The sequence below is a fragment of the Stylophora pistillata genome, chromosome 2 (genome assembly GCF_964205215.1).
Source record: "Stylophora pistillata chromosome 2, jaStyPist1.2, whole genome shotgun sequence".
Lineage (NCBI taxonomy): Eukaryota > Metazoa > Cnidaria > Anthozoa > Scleractinia > Pocilloporidae > Stylophora > Stylophora pistillata.
The window spans coordinates 52,078,638-52,098,144 of record NC_142520.1 but is presented as its reverse complement, the minus strand read 5'-3'; the positions used below and the strand labels follow the sequence as shown (position 1 = coordinate 52,098,144).

Genomic DNA, 19,507 nt, shown 5'->3' with positions numbered 1-19,507 from the left:
GATTTTTACTTAAGGCGAATTTTAGCCTGGAGGTGTACAAGCACTCGATCCCGCTACGAGCATGCGCACTGGATTCTTCTAGTTCTCAAATTATTATTGATCTCAGCTTTGATTGACGAGAGGCAGAGCACGTGAAAATAACAATTGTGATAGGCGTAATTGAGATAATTAAATACAGACTGTTTTGCTCTGATTATTCCTGTGAGTTTCAATAAATTTAAGGGCTTCCTTCCTTTTGCGACGAAAACACGATCCTAATGTTTTTATATTCTGCCTGCCTGTCTCAAAAAGTAGGCCGGCTAGATACTAACGCACGTGCACGTTGTTGTGAGATATTTTAAGTGAGGTAATTCTATTTCAATATGGAGACAGTTATTGATCCAATTATTCGTGTGAGTTTCCATTGATTTCATGACTTCCATTCGCGACCAAAACGAAATCTTAAGATTATATTTTGCCTGTTTTTGGCAAAAAATATGATTAAAAGTTAATTCTCAAGCGCTTTATCGGCGCAGCCCTTGGATAGCCAGGCTGACAGCATAGAGGTGCGAGTGCCAGGCTCCAGGGTTTAAATGCCATCAAAAACAGTATTATAGATGCTAAAAAAAATTGAATAAAATAAAAAATAAAAAACTAGCAAGGTAGATCAAGCACGGGCGATATGCCTTCGTAATAATGTAAATTTGACGTATTAGGATTAATACATGTATGGTATTGAAAGGTCGCATTTATAACCGAAAAATCTGAAGCACTTTGACTTAAATCACAGTTAGCTCGCTTTTGTGTTTATACTTTTGAAGCATGCTAGTTTTCTCAGTATAGGCTGATTTTAAGGAAGTTTAACTTGTTTACAACGGTTCCTTTCGTTCGGCTCTTGATTTGAATGGATAACCAAAATGCAAAGCAAGGGAACAAAAAAAAAAAAAGGCGAACGAGACGGTCGTAAATAAGTCTAGAACACTCACACGATCCAAGCGAACAAGCAAAGATGTGGGGGAGGTTTGTTTTTATTCAAAACCATATCGATTACCAGGTTAAAAACATGACAAGTCTCTATTTTCCGCTTGTTGCGTAATGTAAACATGTTTACATGATTTCGATGGTTCAGTGTTGTGCGTAGGCTATCTGTAGTGGAACACATCATTGTTGAAGTTTTATATTCGATACAAAAAGTATGTGAATTGTTAATTCGTTTGTATTAAGCATGCAGTTACTCTACGAATTAAAGGTCGGAAATTATTTAGCTTTAAGCTTATGAGATGCGATAAGTTTCCAAATTGCGACAGTTTTTGGTGTCTGATCGACTTCCACCAGTGGATGTGCTTAGTTTGTCTACTGAACACGCTCTGGACCCAAACGAAAGTCAAGTTCTTGTCTTGGCTTGTAAGCACTGTCAACGATTGATTCGGTTATGATCGGAACCATGTGGGAGTACGTTGTTTATTTGTTTTAACCTTGTAATACTGTTGGATTAATGTCCTAACAACAAATGCCGTCTAATCTTCCAAGGTCAAATAGTCTGCATGCCCATTCATGCACGTACTTTAGAGTTTATTTTTAGAGTCTACTTAGATTGTCTCAGCGAAGCAAGAGAAAAAAAATAACTGACAGAAAGAGAGCTAGAGAGTCTTTGGTGCCTTTTGTAAGAGCTAATTTCCCTGTCATTGCGACCCTGCGACAGTATTTCAAGCATCTTACACGAAGGTAATAATGTTTAACGAAACGGACGATGAAAACCAACCACTTTAGCTGACGTGGCTTCCTTCCTAAATAAACTAAAACATGACAGAACTTGAAACTTGAATCTGCAGCAACTCACGGGAAATATGCGTGAACTGGTCATCTTGAACCAACATCAGATTTTGGAGAGGAAAAAGGAGTCATCTCAGAATTTGCTTTTAAATTGTTCTCCGTACTCCTTGTAGCATACAAAAGAAATACAATGCTCTGAATAGGACACCATTTCGATTAATTCCTTTGATCCGAGTGGGAAAAGCGTGCAGTGCAGGCGTCTTCATAAGGCCAATTAACACTAAGGCCTAGCTTATACGTCGCGTTACAGTCGAATTTAATTCAGGCGAATTTAAATTCGTTGTTCCGTCGACATAAATCGTGGCGTGGTTTTATGCGTCGAAATCAATACAGTCGAATTTAACTCTCTTCCCAAATACGTTGCCTCTGGTCAGACGTGTCACTCGAAAAGCTCGTCACGGGTCGCTGCGGGCTCGCCAAAATAAATTAAGAAAATGTATGCATTTAATTCGAAGCGACGCAAGTGAGCCTCTCTATGGGTATTTCCGACGAAATCGAAGACGCGACGATTGAAGTAGTCTCCTCTCGCAGCCGTTCTTTGTCTCGAGATCCCTGTGTCTCCACACAGGGATCCCGAGACAAAGAACGGCTGCTAGAGGAGACTACGATTGAAGCGACGAAGCGACGAAGCGACGATTTAGAAATTATTGCGTTCAGACAAAATATTAGTCAGTCAGACCTAAAAAAATCAAATATGAAAATTATAAGTCATTTGATCCCCAATCAAACCTGAAATGGGGAAATTAGTGTACTTGATAAAAAAAAGAAAAGGTTAGAAAAGGATTTAAAAAGGTCCGTGTGCGTGACTGTTGATGATTGATCATGATGATTGATCATGATTGATCACGATTAGATCATTCAGTCCGATTGATTTATGACCATTGACGTCATCGACCCCCGCTGACCTGTTGCCTCTTGGTCTTGTATGACCTTGAATCGCTTTCTCACCACCAATTTTTTTTTTCACTGCATTACCGCAGTGGGGTGGGACTAGAACGGAACATATGTGATTCATGCGAGTAGTCCACCCATTAAATCCCGCCCATCCCACCCCAGGGGAGGACATCCACCACGCAGTAATCTCGTGCGTGGGAAATTAAAGTCTCCTACCCCTAACCCCGTAGGAGACGGGACCTCCATTTATTCGTCCCTATCCGAGAAGACTAGAATATCTAACCATTACTTGATGTTATAGAAAGGTAGCATATTCTTCTCAATTATTTTAAGACCTTGAGTGTTGGAACACTCGACCTCCCGCACGCCAGTCCAGCGGTCTATCCATTGAGCTAACCGGAAGGCTTTAGGTGGAACTGCACCACAGAAATTGATAGTGAATGATAAATGTGGCGTGGCGCATAGCATAGCCTTCAGTAGACATAATGTAATCTTCACAAGCTGGAAATGCAATCAAGTAAAGCAACTGACTCCAACTGGAGAGGTCACGGTGATATCAGGAGATGGTGACAGCAAGTGGAAGGTCACGGGCTTAGCTACTGAAGGTCACACAATATATGTTTGTGATACGGGGTCACAAACAATCAGAATCATTACCCCTACATCATCATTGGCTACCTATACTTAGAAAACATACGAAAAATGTTTCAGGTGTTCTCAGTCCACTCGGACAAAACGAAATGTGGTTATGATCAAGACGTAAACCTTGATGAGGTAATCAGTAACATGAACAGTGTTAAAGAATATTTCGAAAACCTTGTGTGCAGGATTAGGGAACACGTCTAGAAACCAAACTTGTGTCCTGAAGGACCCCACGGTTCACCAGCTTACATCACAGTTGAAGCAGTGACCTGGGTGTTAGACACCCTGAAGTCATTAAAGGCAGTATTCGCTGACAATTGAGTGTCCAGTGTTATATAAAATCACGTGTGTCACTTTTTTTTAAGTGAAAATGTCTTTCAGTTACCAATATCGGGTCATTAATGCTCTCGCGCAAAACAATTCTAGATATAAAAGCGACCAAAAGCGACGATTTGATGAAAAAAGCGACACGAAATCGACGTTCGTAAGCACCCATAGAGAGGCTCGCAAGTGCGACGTTAAAACTGAAGACGCGTTATCGATATATTATCCGTCTTACCAAGACGGATAAAACGTCTAGGACGAATTTAATTTACCAGATGAATTTAATTCGTTTTAGACGTCGCGCTATCGTCGAATTTAATTGCTTATGGGACCTTGAATTCAATTCGACTGTAGCGCGACGTACAAACTAGGTAATAATAATAATAATAATAATAATAAACAATCTTTAAGGAGGAAGCGCCCGTCACGTAAATACGTGGTTTTCAGGGAGGTCCTTCGTAAAAATAAAAAGTATTCAAAGCTAGAATAAGAAATACAATTGTCACAGATCTAAAACGGCGAGGTCTAAGAAGCTCGCGGCGAGGTCTACGAAGCTCGCAATCGTTTGCTTATCCAGCCATGTTTGAGTGGAGTTAGAATCGACGGTGGGGAGGGGAGGGGGGCAGCGATAGGCCAAGTATTCACTGCCCCACCCTTTACCCTCTCATTCCCTTTTTGACTGTCGCTAACCACCTTGATACAAATTTCTATCTCTCCCTGGCCTTCCGGTGCTGTAAATATCAAAGATGGCAGCTATCATTTTCACCAAGATAATTCTGAGCATTTGCCTGCCGAATAGTGTCTGCTTTGCTGTCTTCCACACAGCCGTTGTTTGGTCTTGTCACGCAACGAGCGGGGGCGTGGGGAAGAACGTCGCGTGACCAGACCAAAGAACGGCTGGGGGAAGGAGACTGCCAAAGGGCCCCGCTGGTTGCCTTTTATTTATTACCTTTCACCCCATGAGGCCTCATTAGGAGGGGGGGGGGGAGGTCTGAGTATCCCTTATCCTATCAATTTTTGTCCTAAATATCTTGTATCCCATTAATTCTTGTAGTTTGTATACCCTTTATTCCAGTTCAATAATTTGGGATCTCCCTTTCAAATGATAATGATAAAGAAAAAAAAAGAAAAATTCACAAGAGGTAGTTCTCAGTACACATGTGCAAGTCCAGAATGACTTTATTCAATTTGCAAGAAAAAACTTTCTCAAGTTGTGCCAGCACTGATACAATAAAATAAATGCATTGCTGTGGTCACGAGCAAAGACAGGAACATCAGCACACAAGGCAGACAATGCTAAGAACCAATCAGATTACAGGATTTACTTCTATTCCTTCTTAGAATATAACAAGCACAGTTTTAAGTTCAAATACAGTGGTTTCAAAACAAGCTGGCAACCGCCGAAGTTCCGCCGGCTACTTGATCGTATGTCGCCGACTACTCTAGTTATGGTCATAACAGTCTGCTCGTGACAAACAATCTTGGCATTATCACAGCTGCCTACTTTTCCAGAGTCAGCCACCTACTTCAAAAGATTTTGAAACCCCTGCAAATACTGGTAGAATTTCCTTCACTCCATCCTATCTTGTGAAGGTTTGACCCATGGCAAGTTTGCCAGAAGTAAAGGCTTTTTATTTCTAATGGGGGTAAGTAGAAAGAGGGGGGTTGAGTGGGGGAAAAAGTATACCAAAGCCTTTTTTAAGTTCTATATACATGGCAGCAAGTTCCAATTAAATATGGCAGTCTCAATAAATAAGTTGTCAGTAGTCCAGTATTAATACCACAAAAGTTAACTGGTACTGTTTGTTTTGACATTTCCTACATAAATATGTCTAATTTTGTTCAAAATCCCATTTTCAATCCTTGTCATTAGCCAAAACCTGGCCTTTAAACACCACTATAAAAACGGAATATTTTTATCTCTAAAACCCTGTCAAAATAGGGTCAACAAAATACGTCTGTTGAAAAAAACATACACTTACAAATTTGGAGAAGACATTTTTATCATAAAGTTCTTCTGCACTAATTTTCTCCCTCTAGGAGAGGAAGTCATTTCTTCATAATGACAAGAACTGCGAGCCCGTGAAATAAATTTAGTTATTCTTAACAAAAGTTGAGAGTGCATCTCTTCTGTAAACTGACTAAAATTGACTTGCTTTAAATATCTACATGACTTCACGAGTGAGTAGATGGAAGCTTCATCAACACCAAAGCAACCAAAGGCATCCAAATAGGTCAAATTTGGACAATTTTCAGCAAGAGAAAATACTGAGTTACTTGTGATTTGAGCACAGGACTGTGATCCTCTAAAAGAGACATCGAGATATTGCAACTTGTTGCAGCTATGAGTTATACTGATAATGCCACTGTCTGTGATTCTATGGCATCCAGCAACACAAAGGTATTTTAACCTTGGACAATTCTTAGCCAGCTGTTTTAAAGTTTTGTCTGTGAGCTTGGTGCAGTAGGAGAGATCCACATGATGAAGGAATATTAGTGAGTTTTTGACTGAGTTAAAGTCCAGGTCAGAAACATATGAACATACTTGCATATCTAGGCATTCAAGGTTCTTACAATTTTGCAGAATATCATTTATACTGCCATCTGTCACACGCAAGCATTCAGATATCTCTAAGCTCTTTAAACATTTACAGAAGGTTGCTAGAAGTTTCAAAGACACATCAGAAATTCCTAAACAACCACAAATATTGAGACCATGCAACTTCTCACAATTTGTTGCAATGGCAGCAATTCCAATGTCTGTAACTCCCTGGCACCATTTGACATTTAACTGATGTAAATCAGGGCAGTTTTCTGCAATTCTTTGTATTGCTACATCAGTAATGTTTCCAGCAGGTCTTGGCAGTTCACAGCCACAAACATTCAAACACTGAAGCTTTTTGCAATGTTCTGCCAATGTTTCAATTGACACATCCGTTATACAAGGACATCCTTCTGCTATAAGCTGCAATAGGTTTGGGCAAACCTGTGCAACAATTGCAATACCTGCATCATTGATGCTAGGACATAAAGAAACATCAAGAGATTGTAACTTAGGAGAAGAACAAATAAACTCACATAATACATTGCTGTTAAGTTCCATACAACAAGGCAGGCCTATGCTGAGAAAATTGAACATATTTGAATCAGAAATCAGATCTTCTTCGTCAAAAATGCCTGCGCCGTGGAAGTAGATTCTTTTCAAACTATCACTCCCTTTCGCTGCCGTGAAGAACTGATTTGTTAGGAAGAAATAGGATTGGACTGAACCTTCTTCCTTCTCACAAGTGACTGTCAATTCCTGAAGTGATTTACAAGATGTAATCAAGTCCTTTAGAACGTTGCATGTCACATTTGTTTTATATACCGTGACTTTCAAGTCACGAAGAAATCTGCAATTTTTTAAAATCACTTTCAACCCCTGGTCAGACAGCAATCGACAGCCTTTCAGATCAAGAATTTCCAAATTGCGACACTTTTTGGCAATAAGTTCCACACATGAATCATTCACTTGGCTACAGTTTGAAAGAATAACTTCTTTTATGTTGCCACACCAGGATAAGACGTGATTCAAGGCTTCGTAACGGAGTCCTTCGCAGTTTGGAAAATGCAATTTTTCCCATAAACTGGAATCTCTTGACAGTCGAGACCATTTCTTGCACACACAGCGAAGTCTAAACAAATTATATATGCGTTCTCCAGCTACAAAAGAGAAAATGTTTAGGATAACAGCCTCTGGTAAATCTTGGAACGTAATTTCTGTTGTCATTTCTCCAAAAGAGCTGCAAAGCGCTACTCGATTTCAACTTCCACCATTTAATTTTTGCAAAACAGAGACAGATTGGAATCTAGTTTCTAGCTCCTGCATCTCTCCAAAATGTCCGAGAGAATCAGCTGATTAAGAATTCCCTGGTAACAAGTAATCAAGAGAAGTTGTTCTAGATCTTCGCAATTAGGGCTGGCTTATTCATTTCTTTACTAATTGATTTGGCGCCATGAAGCTGAAGAGGTACTTTGCCAACTCCACCTTCCAAATTGGACGTCATTAGTACTGAACATCAGACAGCAGATAACTATGTGATGTTTGGCTAATTATTTCATAAAGCAATATTGACGACGTAAGCCCAGTCTCTTTCTACCAGTGTGCTAGCGCCGCCCACCAGCAACTACTGCTGCTCAACTTTGGAAGTTATGCAATAAGAGCAAATTATCTCTCTGGAAACTAGTCACCGAACTGAACGAAAAAGGAAAATAGTCGCTTTACCCTTTGACCTCTGACTGCATGAATAGCATCAACTTTCTCCTAACAATATCACTTCTGAAACACGCATCTAGGTTTCCAGAACAAAGGAAATGATCACCAACTAAAGAAGCACTCGATTGTTATGTAAATTCTCCTTCGTCAGCACATCAAGAAATATATAGAGAACAGTATGGAGAATATGTATACTGATGTTAGGCCCTAAAGGGTTAAAACAATGAAGGAATGCCTAGCCAAGAAAGAAAATTCCCCACGAGAGAAGCACTCCACTTCAATCGCAAACTGTTAAGCTAAGTAAATCTTAGAGCGGAAAGATTTGTTTTGGAGTAAATTGCTGTTTGTGGCACTGCAGATTAGGACGATGTTTGCACAGCAGTTTCAAATATATTAAATTTCAGGGAAAACGTAGAGATCGTATTTCACTCCTACAGTAATACAAAACGATGATTTCACCCAAACAGTGCGCCACCCTGTAAAACAAAATGATCGAACTATTGATTTTCAGGAAGACCTGTCAATTAAAACTCTGAAATGATATGTGTAAGGTTACCCATAAATTTCATTAAGATTACCAAGCGGTGTTGAGTAACACGATAGGAATTGATACAAATCAACTCAGAACTTGTGTTCTCTTTTAGTCAACTTTTTTAATAGTAAACTTGTATCCAAATAATTTGTGATTTGGGAAAATTTTCAGGAGCTTCACATCCCAAAAAATTTATTGACGATATTTTCTGCGAGTTTATAATGCGGAAGAGATATTTTTTTTCTTTGCCAAAACCCGTGCCGTGCGTGCGAGTCCGTGGGAACTGTGCCAGCGCGCAAGCTTTAACAGATCAAATGTGGGCACTGAAGCGCAACAAAAGTACCAGATGCTGCAGACGTGAACTGAACGCCAACAAAAACCTTTTACTATCAACACACAATAGAATACCTAGACAATTAAAGTTTGAAATGTTTATTTTAAGAGTGTACAAGCCACTCTCTTCGTATCTTCTGATTATTCGTTGTGTGGTCGATAGATTTACATCTGTGGGTAGATAGCGGACCATTTGTAACAGAAGCCACATTACTAATATCAAAATTGAGAGTTGAAACAGCACTCTTTAATTGGCAGTGTAATTTTGCTTTGGACTGATTAGCTGCGAAGAACAATTACGCTGTCAATAATTAACTCTTACCTAATTATCTAACACGTTTGTGACGCCCGCTTAAATACTGCCTTGGTGACGTAGAATTTCTTAAGTAAACCAATTTGCATTACAACAGAAAGTTGTCGGTTTTTGGGCAGCTCGTCTTAATCGTGTTTTTCAACAAACCGTTCTCCTAGCTACAAGAGGCAATGTGTAAGACGTGAATAAACATATCGAAGATGTAGTTCTGAAGGGAATTTATTAATCCGAATGTAGGGAATGGGGTGCAGTGAATCCAAACCAGCCCAAAGCAACGAGACATCCGAAGCTGAAGCAATTATTTCTTCTAATGGAAACGGATCACAGGAAACAGAGACGGTAAAAACCAGTGGAATGGATAATTCGCTGCAAGAAGTGAACCCAATGCAATTAAATTCCTCTCACGAAGGCGTTAAAAGACCTGAGCAATTGAGCATTATGAAACCACCGAGAGCGAGGCCATCCAGTTTGGAAAATGCCTGGGGTAACACAAGAGTCGTGAATAAAAACCTCGAAAATGCTTTCAATAAGCCCCAAGTACAAAAGGTGGAAGATTTTGGAAGCGAATATGGAAAAGACGGTGTTGATTTAGCTTCAAGTCAGGTCCAAAACGGACAGGACACTGACAAGTTCGTCAGTAGCTCTCTCGGTGCGCGAACATCCCCCGATGGTACGTACAGCGTTAATTACAATGAGCGACTGAACTTCCAAGAACGCCCTGGTATCCATAAGGTAAATATAATGCTAATAACCAAAGAGAGTGTCTTAAAGCACAGTGTCTGGGTAAATAAGACCAAATAACCGTTCATTTAACTTATCTTACATTCACCTCTAGCCCTAGATTGTTTTTTAGGATTTTTTCAGTTCCCGCCTCCCATTTGACTCACTCTGGGCTGATTTGTGAAATATTTTTTTTAGAGCAATAATTGATTTCAAGGTGACTTTGATACCTCACAATTACCTTTGGAAAAAGTGACTTAAAATAAATTGAACTCACATGACAGGCAGGTTGAGGTCGCAAACTAAGTGATTTCTCTCTCTCTCTCTCTTTTTTTTTTTTTTTTCCATCCCCTTGGCAGGTAGAATCAGATGAATCTTTCGATCCGTCGAAATTAATAGATATTGAAAAGTTTAAAGCGGCGAATGCCCCAGGAAAACAGGTATGGAAGATAAAAATAAATTGTCATGATTGACGAATTTTCTGGTACTTTTCCTCGATTTTCTTTCTCCTATGTATGACGATGAAAATTATTAGTTTTGCAACGACGTCATTAATTACATCCATGATGGGATATAAATTTTTGTAATTTGTTTTAAATCGTGATAAAATCCCTATTTTCGATCGATAGACTGCTGTAGAGAAATTGCCGTGTAAAATGTAAGCATCCGACTCAGATGTTTTGTTTTATTTCTAACGCTATTCGCAGTTGTAAACCGGGGATTTTCCCTTATAAGAAACGGAAAGAGACAAATGAAACATTGGTAGTTGCTCAGTTCGAGAGCTGGCTGTTTAAATATTTGAAAGTTAGGAAAATTTACCTACATACCAAAGAATGAAGTACTTGCTAAATGTTCCGTGCGAAAATTAATGAATGGAATTAAATTGTCCATACATTTTCCCGACGTAAAATAATGAATTCATCTCAATCTTTTAACAACTTAAATTCGAGGTCAAAAGAGGATGTATTTCGTCAATAAACAGTAATGTCACTCGATTAATCGAAGACAAATTCTTTTATTTCATCAAAAATTTATAGATAAAATAAGTCAATTGATTGATTAAATGTGTATTTTTTCCAAAGGAAAAAAAACTGTTAGCTAACAGCTAACTCTTACTTTCCTTGGTTTCAGGTGCAAACGGCCACTGCAAAGCCAGGTAAGAACATGGATACTTTTTGCAACGTAACGCGTTTTAACCCAGCCTGAATGAAAATAATTATCACCATAACGTTGTTTTGACCAATAATTATTTACAAACGAAACTCCCTTATCTGCAAACAAAATATTTTCTTTTCTAATGCAGTTTGAAGCTAATATAGAGGGAAATTAGCTTTGCAACTTAAATATACTCGCTCAGTGATAGATAAAATAAATTAAATATACGAGAAACAAGAACTTGATGTTTTCTTTGGGAACAGTTTTCTTGTGTCTCGCGGTTATTGTGCAGTGAGTGAGCTCGAAGAAACACCAAATTACCATAAAATTACGGCAAATGATAATGTCGATAGGCCGAAAGAACTTTATAAATAGTTGACCGTCACCTTTGAAAAACGGGGCTCAGAGGAAATAATTTCCCCATAGGTGGTATGGAACAAAACCTTAAACTAACTTTACATTGGACGCAATTACACAGAAAAATAAACCAAATATTAAGCTTTCGTGGCCACAGCAGATCTGGCGAAAGGCTGCTTGACTCACTCCTCATCCTTTGTTCAGTATTTCAGCCAAGAACTTGAGTTCAAATTATTTGCTTTTTTTTTTTTTTTAGCGGCGATTTTGTTGCGCGAGAAGCGTGCGCAGCGTGGCCTTATTATTAAAAAAATGTGGTTTTTTTTTTTTTTTTTTTTTTCGGAATAGGTTCCAATCACTTTCTAATTTCTCACTATATTTGTGTAGTTTTTCTTGCTTTCTTCAACAAGGACTCGGCATGTGGTTTTAATTGCTGTACGATACTCATTACTGCCAATGGGAAGTTGAAGCAAAGAAAAGCGAAGTAACATTAACAAATTTAAGATTTGCTTTTAGGGTTGGCTAAATGATAAGGACGTCTGGTTTTCCAACCTCATTCCCAGGACTTTTCCCTTTTTGAAAAAGGGAAAAGCCCTGGGAGCGAGTTTGCTGGTATTCGTGCTGAGACCGAACTTACTCATTCGTTAATTTATCCACTTTAATTTACTTATTTATTTATTTATTTATTCATTTACTTACTCAGTGGTTTGAGCCTAAGAGTTTCTTGGGATGTTTTAAAGCTACTTGCTTTGATATTTTGTCAAACTAACGCAGACGTGACCAAATAAAAATATAGATTTGTTTTTTTTGCTTTGATGAAAAGGGGATTGTAGTGAAAGGCAGGCAAGGAATATTTTATGTGGCTCAATTCATAATCGGATCCTTGAGAACAATGTGGTTTACTCAATGTGGTTTACTCCCCCAAAAGGAAGAGTTGTAGATACGCACTGAAGCGCAAAAGCGATTTCTCTCTCCCCATATGCAAAACCGAGCGCTCGAAGAACAGTTTTATTTTTAGCCACATTTATAAGATGTAAATAATTTTCCTTCTTTCTTAATGACGAAGTTGTAATATTTTATACTTCTTTCTTTACCATATGCATTTGTAAATATTCCGTAATTCAGCCTATGGCTGCAAGGTGATTATAATAAAGTATCAATGTATCTATCTATATTCGCAATGGAAACATCAGGATACCTAAAACTCTTAGCACTTTCAGAAGAGGACTAAACGGAATAAACATTTCATATATGACTCATGGGGTGTCGTGGGCGAAAATGTAAACCGGGATTTACTCCATTATTCCTGTCGTAAAGATCTAGAATTCTATTGAATCAACTTTGCTCAGTATTTGCTATTGACTCGCCTTTATGTTGTGAAATAAAATCTATTCGAAAAAAAAAAACAAACAAAAACAACCTATATTCGATGACTTTTCGTATCGGGAATCATCCAAATTTCTTCCAAATTTCAACGGCCATTATTCTTTTCCTATTTCAGAATTGTCCAAATTTGATACCGACGTAAACCACAACGTCTGTGATGTCTCGGGTAATGCGGCTAGGTAAGATTCATACGTATTGTTCAGGTACTCTAGTATTTGCCGAAATCTTTTCACATCTTTCTTTTCCTTCCTCTGGTTTCATTTCTTGCTTGCTTCCTTTGTGGCCTGGTTTGTCATACTTCCTGTTTCTCCGTCCTTCTGTCCGTTGCTGGTCTCTCCTACGATACGTCTATCTGCTTGTCTGACAAAGTCTCTTTTTTTGGCCATAGCATTCCATGGTCTGTCGGTCATTAGTCTTTTCGCATTCCTCTCTGCTGCCAAATAATTTGGATATATCAACAAAGTTGAAATGGTAAATTGGCCACCGTAACGATTGCAAAAGCTGACGTTTCTTGTGTCAGCCCTTCGTCGGAGCGAATAGAGGAATAGTGGGTTGTGTGTGCTTTTAAAGGCAGAAAATGGTGCTACTTTATTGGTGGGAACATGGCAACAAGAAAAACACGAATAAATTAGTGGAATGTCTGCTGCCAGCCTGTCTTTCTATCTGTCTTTTGTTTTCCTTTTATCTTTCAGTTCATCTTCCACCTCGCAGTTTCTATTCATTTTTTTTTGCCTCTCTTAACTTGTCTTGTATTTATTTCAACAGTAATGCCAAAACGGAGGCAGAAAAGCCACCAAACTACAACGAAATCTACAACGACGATGAAAAGCAACTGATTGCCAGTATAGAGAATGACTTTGAAACAGCTCTGCCTGGATCTGTGTTTTAACAGAAAACGTCATCTCTTAGCAAATGTACGGTATTTTCATAATCGCCTGTCAAAGAATAATTCACAACGCCAGGAAACTTGTTCATTTTAGATGAAACTAACATTTAATTGAGAAAGATTATTAAGATCCGCCCTAATCTGCTTAAGATCCAGAACAATTAGAAGGCCCAGATTGGATTTTACTAATGTAGACCAAGATATTCAAAGTTCAGAGGCTGCCATTTGTTAGTTAGTTTCTTTTTTTTTAGATAATTTGTTAGTCGACATTTTCGTGTATTTTTCGACTTTAAGGATTTTATCTTAATTTGTTTGTGAATATTTTTGATGATTAGAGTGAATTATCGTTATCATAGTGCGTATCCTCTAGTTTTTCTTACATTTTTATTAATAGATATTTTAACACACTTTTTTCGACTTTCAAGAATTTTATCATAATTTTTGTCATAATTTTTTGTGATTATGGTGAGTAAAGGATTTTATTAAAAACTAGATCATTGGACAATGCAATTGAAGACTTTTTATTGGCTTAGCCATTATGGTATATCAGCCAATATACCATAATCTACAAATATGGTAAGCGTACGAGTCAGCTTAAAATTAAAAGAGAGCTAAAAATTTAACAAAATGTAATAATTTAATTTAACGTTTTTAATAAAACAATTATTCCACTCGCACTTGTTGGATATGAGATGATTATAGCCAACTCGGCGCTACGCGCCTCGTTGGTTATCTATCATCTCATATCCAACGCGCGCTTGTGGAATAATTGTTAATTTTTAAAAACTAGATCATTGGATAATGCGATTCAAGACTTTTTATTGGCATAGCCATTATAGTATATCAGCCAATATACCATAATCTACAAATATGGCAAGCGTACATGTCAGATTAAAATTAAAAGGGAGCTAAAAATGGAATAAAATTTAATTTAATTTAACGTTTTTAATAAAACAATTACGCGCCTCGTTGGCTATAATCATCTCATATCCAACAAGCGCGAGTGGAATCATTGTTGAATACCTTAATTAAATATATGTTAAATATTCATTACTTTATTAATTTAATAGAGAAAGATGTTTTTCGTCTCGTCACGAGCGTGGGACAAGGAATGAATTCTGAGTTCCCACGAGGACTCGAACCGCTGACCTTTACATTCCTCGCTCTGAAACTCCATTTGAGTTCCGAGACAAACCTCCTTTACATTCCTCGCTCTAAAACTCCATTTGAGTTCCGAGACAAACCTCCTAATGATATAAGTGACTATATGATCAAACTGTTGGGGCATAATACTGTTTTTATCGCGATTAATTTGGTTATATCAACTAAGTTGAAATTGTAAATTGGCCACCGTAAAGAGTTAAAAAGCTGACCTTTCGCACGGACGAATCTAGAATTTCAACTTAGTTGATATAACCATAGCCTCATTACCCTTACCGACGCAGCACCACAGATTCTTTAGAAACTTACCACTTATAATCATTTATAACGATTAGTTCGGTTTACTCATCCTCGCGACTGACTATGTTCTGTTATCTTACGTTTAAAATACATTTGTTTTTCAACAGAAATCCTAAAGGAGCGAAACAGCTCGATGCTCTTGAAAGTCGCTTCCGTGAAGCAACGTTTCTTCACGATCAGATCTGTGGAATTTTCGGGTGTTTCATCCTGGTGCATCGACAAAGTCTGAGCAAAGAAACATTATGTATTGTAAGATAAGATAAGATAAAGAGAAAAACTTTATTAACGTGTCAGGTAAATCTAGCTTACATTTACGTAAATTAATTGTGGACACCTAACTAATGGTGAAATAAAAGTTAAGAATTATGATTAAAATCCTAAATCCTATAAGTCCCTGACTGTAGGATGTTTAATTAACTACTTCATAGTGTTCAACTTTTACAACTATCTTCTATCATTCCAACTTGGTCTAATTTTCGGATTTTCGTTTAAAGGTATTTAAAGATTCTACACGACTTACACTGTATTAAGGAATTCAGGTCCTTTGAGAAGTTTATTTTTTTATATATGGGGAAACGTAAAGAGTCTACGGATTTATTAGTGTCAAGCTTTTAAAAGAAAGAAAATCAATGTTTAACTAAGTTCGAATTTACTATTTTCAGTCACTGAAAAGTTTGTTTGGAAAACATGTTTGATCGTTAAACCTGACTGACAAAAAACACTGCTTACCACAGTTACTGCTTACCACAAAATAAAAAGTATGACTACCCAAATTGTCTCATCATAGGAGCTTTTTAAGTGCATGCCTGTTAGAAAGGCATGAAGAAATGATATATATTGAAACAGAGGATTATTATTATGTATATCCTACATTAGCATAATTTCAGAGCTGAACAAAGAGTTTCCAGCAATCTGATTGGTCAAGCAGTTCCTTATATGATGCTATATAAACTGCTCCGCGTGGTTTATATAAAATGTTAAAATAAAATGTTAACAAATGTTACTAAAATGTTATGGTCTTAGAAATTTCTTTGTTGCTCAGCTCTGAAATTATACTAAAACAAATATTTGCCTCAGGTTCTGTGAATATTGTTGAATAATCCCCTCGACTTCGTCTCGGGGATTATTCGACGATATTCACCTCGCCTCTGGCAAATAATTGTTAATTATTAAGTTGTGCTTTAAGAATAAAATTCAGAACATCAAATTGTGAGGCTACCCATTCCTTTTTTCCATAGACTTTCATCCAGGAATCTTTATCATGTCCAAGGCATTTTGCAGGATCTGTTTCTCTTGGTTTCTTAAGCTCAAAGCCAACTTCACATTTTCAGATTGTTGGGTATCTGAACTCAAGCATTTAGCAATATCTTTTTCATCTAACTCATTACATACTAGAACCCTTTCAATTAAGCATTGCCTCCACTGCAAAACTCTATTTTCAACATCCTCTCCAAGAAATTCACCAGTCAAGACTCTTTGCCAATGTCTTTTGAGGTGGTCCTCCTTCATTGCAAGAATTCTCAACAAGACAAGTAGATTCCATGACAAACCACTTCCCTCAGAACAACACAAGTCCTTGTGTAGGTCATTAACTGCAATTATTTCCCTCTTTCTTCTTGAAATACCAAATATATCTGGTAGAACAACTGAGTAGATAAGATCTTCAGAGAAAGCAACAGTATTATGCAAGTTCTGTGGCAAAATAAAGCCGTATTCTAAAAGCAGTTTTCTGTTATCATGGGGTCCATAGTTAATGAAAACTTGTGCTCCTTTCTTGTAGGGTGTTAAAGTGCTGATTTCATAATGTTTACTTTCTTGGTTGAATCCAGCTTGGACCTAAAAAGTAATGTTGAAATTCCTGAAAGAGTTATGATTTACTCTATTTAGTATTATCTATGTCAGCAAGAATAAGTCCTGAAATTTAAGGTACAGTAATTGAAAGGAGCTATGCTTGATGCAAGGACAATAATTAGATGAATACCAACACTGAGAATACAATACAATACAATACAATACAATACGATGTTCTTTATTTCAAGAGGGTAAATACATGATTAACCCAGTAAAGAGTTTTCTGACACATGGCCCTCTGTAAACCCACCCATCCCACCCCAGGGGAGGATATCCATCACACAGTAATCTCGTGCGTAAGAAATTAACTTCTCCTACCCCTAACCCTGCAGGAGATGGGACCTCCATTTATTCGTCCCTATCCGAGAGGACTAGAATATCCAACCATTTCTTGATGTTATAGAAAGGCAGCAAATTCTTCTCAATTATTTTAAGACCCTGAGAGTTGGTCCGGCTGGGGCTCGAACCCTCGACCTCCAGCACAACAGTCCAGCGCTCTATCCATTGAGCTAACCGGGAGGCAGTTAACTCAATGGTCAATAGAATGATGATAGTGATGATATGACTTAATTTGATTCTTATAAGTAGGTAATATTCTTTGTAAATAGTTTTTATCCATTTTATTTGTGTCCCCACATTAGTATGGGATATCTCCCAAACTAGAAGGTTCTTTGACACGTTAATAAAGTTTCTATCTATCTATCTATCTTTATAACATAACCAAAGTAAAGCGCGCACTCTGATTGGTCAATTTAGCGTCCCCCATTTGCCTATGGGTGTACGCTGCTGACATGAGCAAATGCAAAGACTATTTTTCCGCGCGCGCTTGTTTTTTCTGGTCGTGTAAGATTTGTTAAATAAAAGGGAACTCTTTAGCTACAATGTATCAATGTTATGTTATAAAACAAATGGTAAACACCACACCGTACACTATTGAGTTATGGATGCACTTGGGAGGTTTGCTAATTTAGTACTCAAGAAGCTAGAGTTGCTCTCGGCTATCGCCTTGAGTGACTCTTACGCTTCTTTCGTGCTTAGCAACCTCCCGCGTGCATCCATAACTCAATAGTGTATGCTGTGGTGTTTACCATTTGTTAAATCTATTAAGAACTACAGAACAATAACAATGGGGATGTTGGATAAACACGAAAATGTTTAAGTTGATAATGATCGAATGAGAATGCTAGTGATAATGCTACAGAAACTGTTGTTAGGACTTGATAAGATAACAAGATCAAATGATGCTGCTACTGCTTATAATAAGAGCAATAAAGGGTATTTTTGTGATTCATGGATGGCCTATTTTTTTTTCCCATGAAACCTGAAATGGCTTGTTTTTTTCCTCATGAATTGTGATCTCATTAGTAGCTGTGAACTGTGATTTTCCAAAATAATTCTCAGTGAAATGAGAAAGAAGTATTTAATTCATTATGAACCATGATTTTGGTCGTAATTTCCACAGTAATCAACAATGACTGTGAATTGCGAAAGGACCAATTTATTTTCTGTGAAATGCGATCTTGACTTCCCCCCTTTACCATCCTATATAAAGTTGAAGATGATGCTGATGTGGAGGATGAGTGTGGGGGGGGGGGGTACTTCTATTGCATCTATGTTATTGTCATTATCATCATCCTCATTAACATATTTATATCATTGGGAACTAGTAATCTATATACCTCTGCCATGTCATTATGGTTCAACAAATCAAGAACTGGAGCAAGGGCATAGTTATCCTGCATCTGCGACTTGCTGCTTGGTGACAAATCCATGCTGTTGGCTTTATATACAGACCTTGTGTTCACTACAAACCACGCCCATCTAAACTCATCAAAAGTCAAGAAATCTAAAAATGTTTTATCCAGCATAGTTGTATCATATTCAAGATATCCTTTCAGCTCTTCATAAGAATCACGGACAGTTTGGATCTGGGTAACACACTGTTGCTGTAAACTCGACGGCAAAGTGCTAAGCTCTTCGGGCTTGAAGTAAGCAGGAGTGTTAAAAGATGTGGGCAATGTTGTAATGTAAGGGTACCAGAAAGAGCTTTCTCTCTGGAATTTTTCATACAAAATAAAAACGCATAAAATCTGAATCGTTGTCAGGGAATGTTTCGGTTGTATTTTGATGAACGTTTCCAAAATCTGGCTCCTCTCCGCTGTTTTTGTCGTAATCAACATTTTCTCTGGAACAGATATTACTAATTCACCTTCTGAGAGCTTTCTACAAGTCATCAAGCCTCTTCCTGTCTGTCGGAAATACGCTGGACGCAGTTTACCGAAAGAGATTCCATTTCGCTTTGCCCACTTCAGAAGTTCAATGTATCCAGGTTCAAACACTGCTGCGCCCAATTCCCTTTGATAATTACCGTCTCTTTTACGCTTACGCTTTCTTCCAGTTCTGCCATACGATCCCATTCATACTATTTACAAATCAGCCCAAAAATGAAGCGATAAAATTGCATTGTAAGTTCTAAAAATTCTATTGAGGCTCGTCCGCCATTTTGGAATTCCAAAACGTTAGAGTCTGGGTTCTAAAAGGGTTCTTCCATAGTGCATTGCAAACTGTGGAAGGAAGCAAAATAAAAAC

At 37.8% G+C, this 19,507-nt stretch overlaps 3 protein-coding genes across 3 annotated transcripts; 1 reads left to right on the top strand and 2 right to left on the bottom strand.

Annotated features, from left to right (window-relative positions):
• Positions 1-4,827: 4,827 nt before the first annotated feature.
• On the bottom strand, positions 4,828-7,516 carry LOC111341559 (uncharacterized). The gene has a single exon (XM_022948546.2). The coding sequence runs from the start codon at positions 7,439-7,441 to the stop codon at positions 5,651-5,653; it is 1,791 nt and encodes a 596-aa protein (XP_022804281.2). The 5' UTR covers positions 7,442-7,516; the 3' UTR covers positions 4,828-5,650.
• Positions 7,517-9,169: 1,653 nt separating this feature from the next.
• Positions 9,170-15,800, top strand: LOC111341565 (uncharacterized). Its single transcript, XM_022948555.2, has 6 exons — positions 9,170-9,837; positions 10,185-10,265; positions 10,957-10,981; positions 12,836-12,899; positions 13,486-13,634; positions 15,175-15,800. The coding sequence occupies exons 1-5, from the start codon at positions 9,346-9,348 to the stop codon at positions 13,607-13,609; spliced, it is 786 nt and encodes a 261-aa protein (XP_022804290.2). The 5' UTR covers positions 9,170-9,345; the 3' UTR covers positions 13,610-13,634; positions 15,175-15,800.
• LOC111341556 (SET domain-containing protein 4) lies at positions 15,328-19,497 on the bottom strand. The gene is made up of 2 exons (XM_022948542.2): positions 18,598-19,497; positions 15,328-16,903 (listed from the first exon to the last, which is right to left on the bottom strand). Exons 1-2 carry the CDS (start codon positions 19,333-19,335, stop codon positions 16,310-16,312), a joined length of 1,332 nt encoding a protein of 443 aa, XP_022804277.2. The 5' UTR covers positions 19,336-19,497; the 3' UTR covers positions 15,328-16,309.
• Between the last annotated feature and the right edge of the window lie 10 nt (positions 19,498-19,507).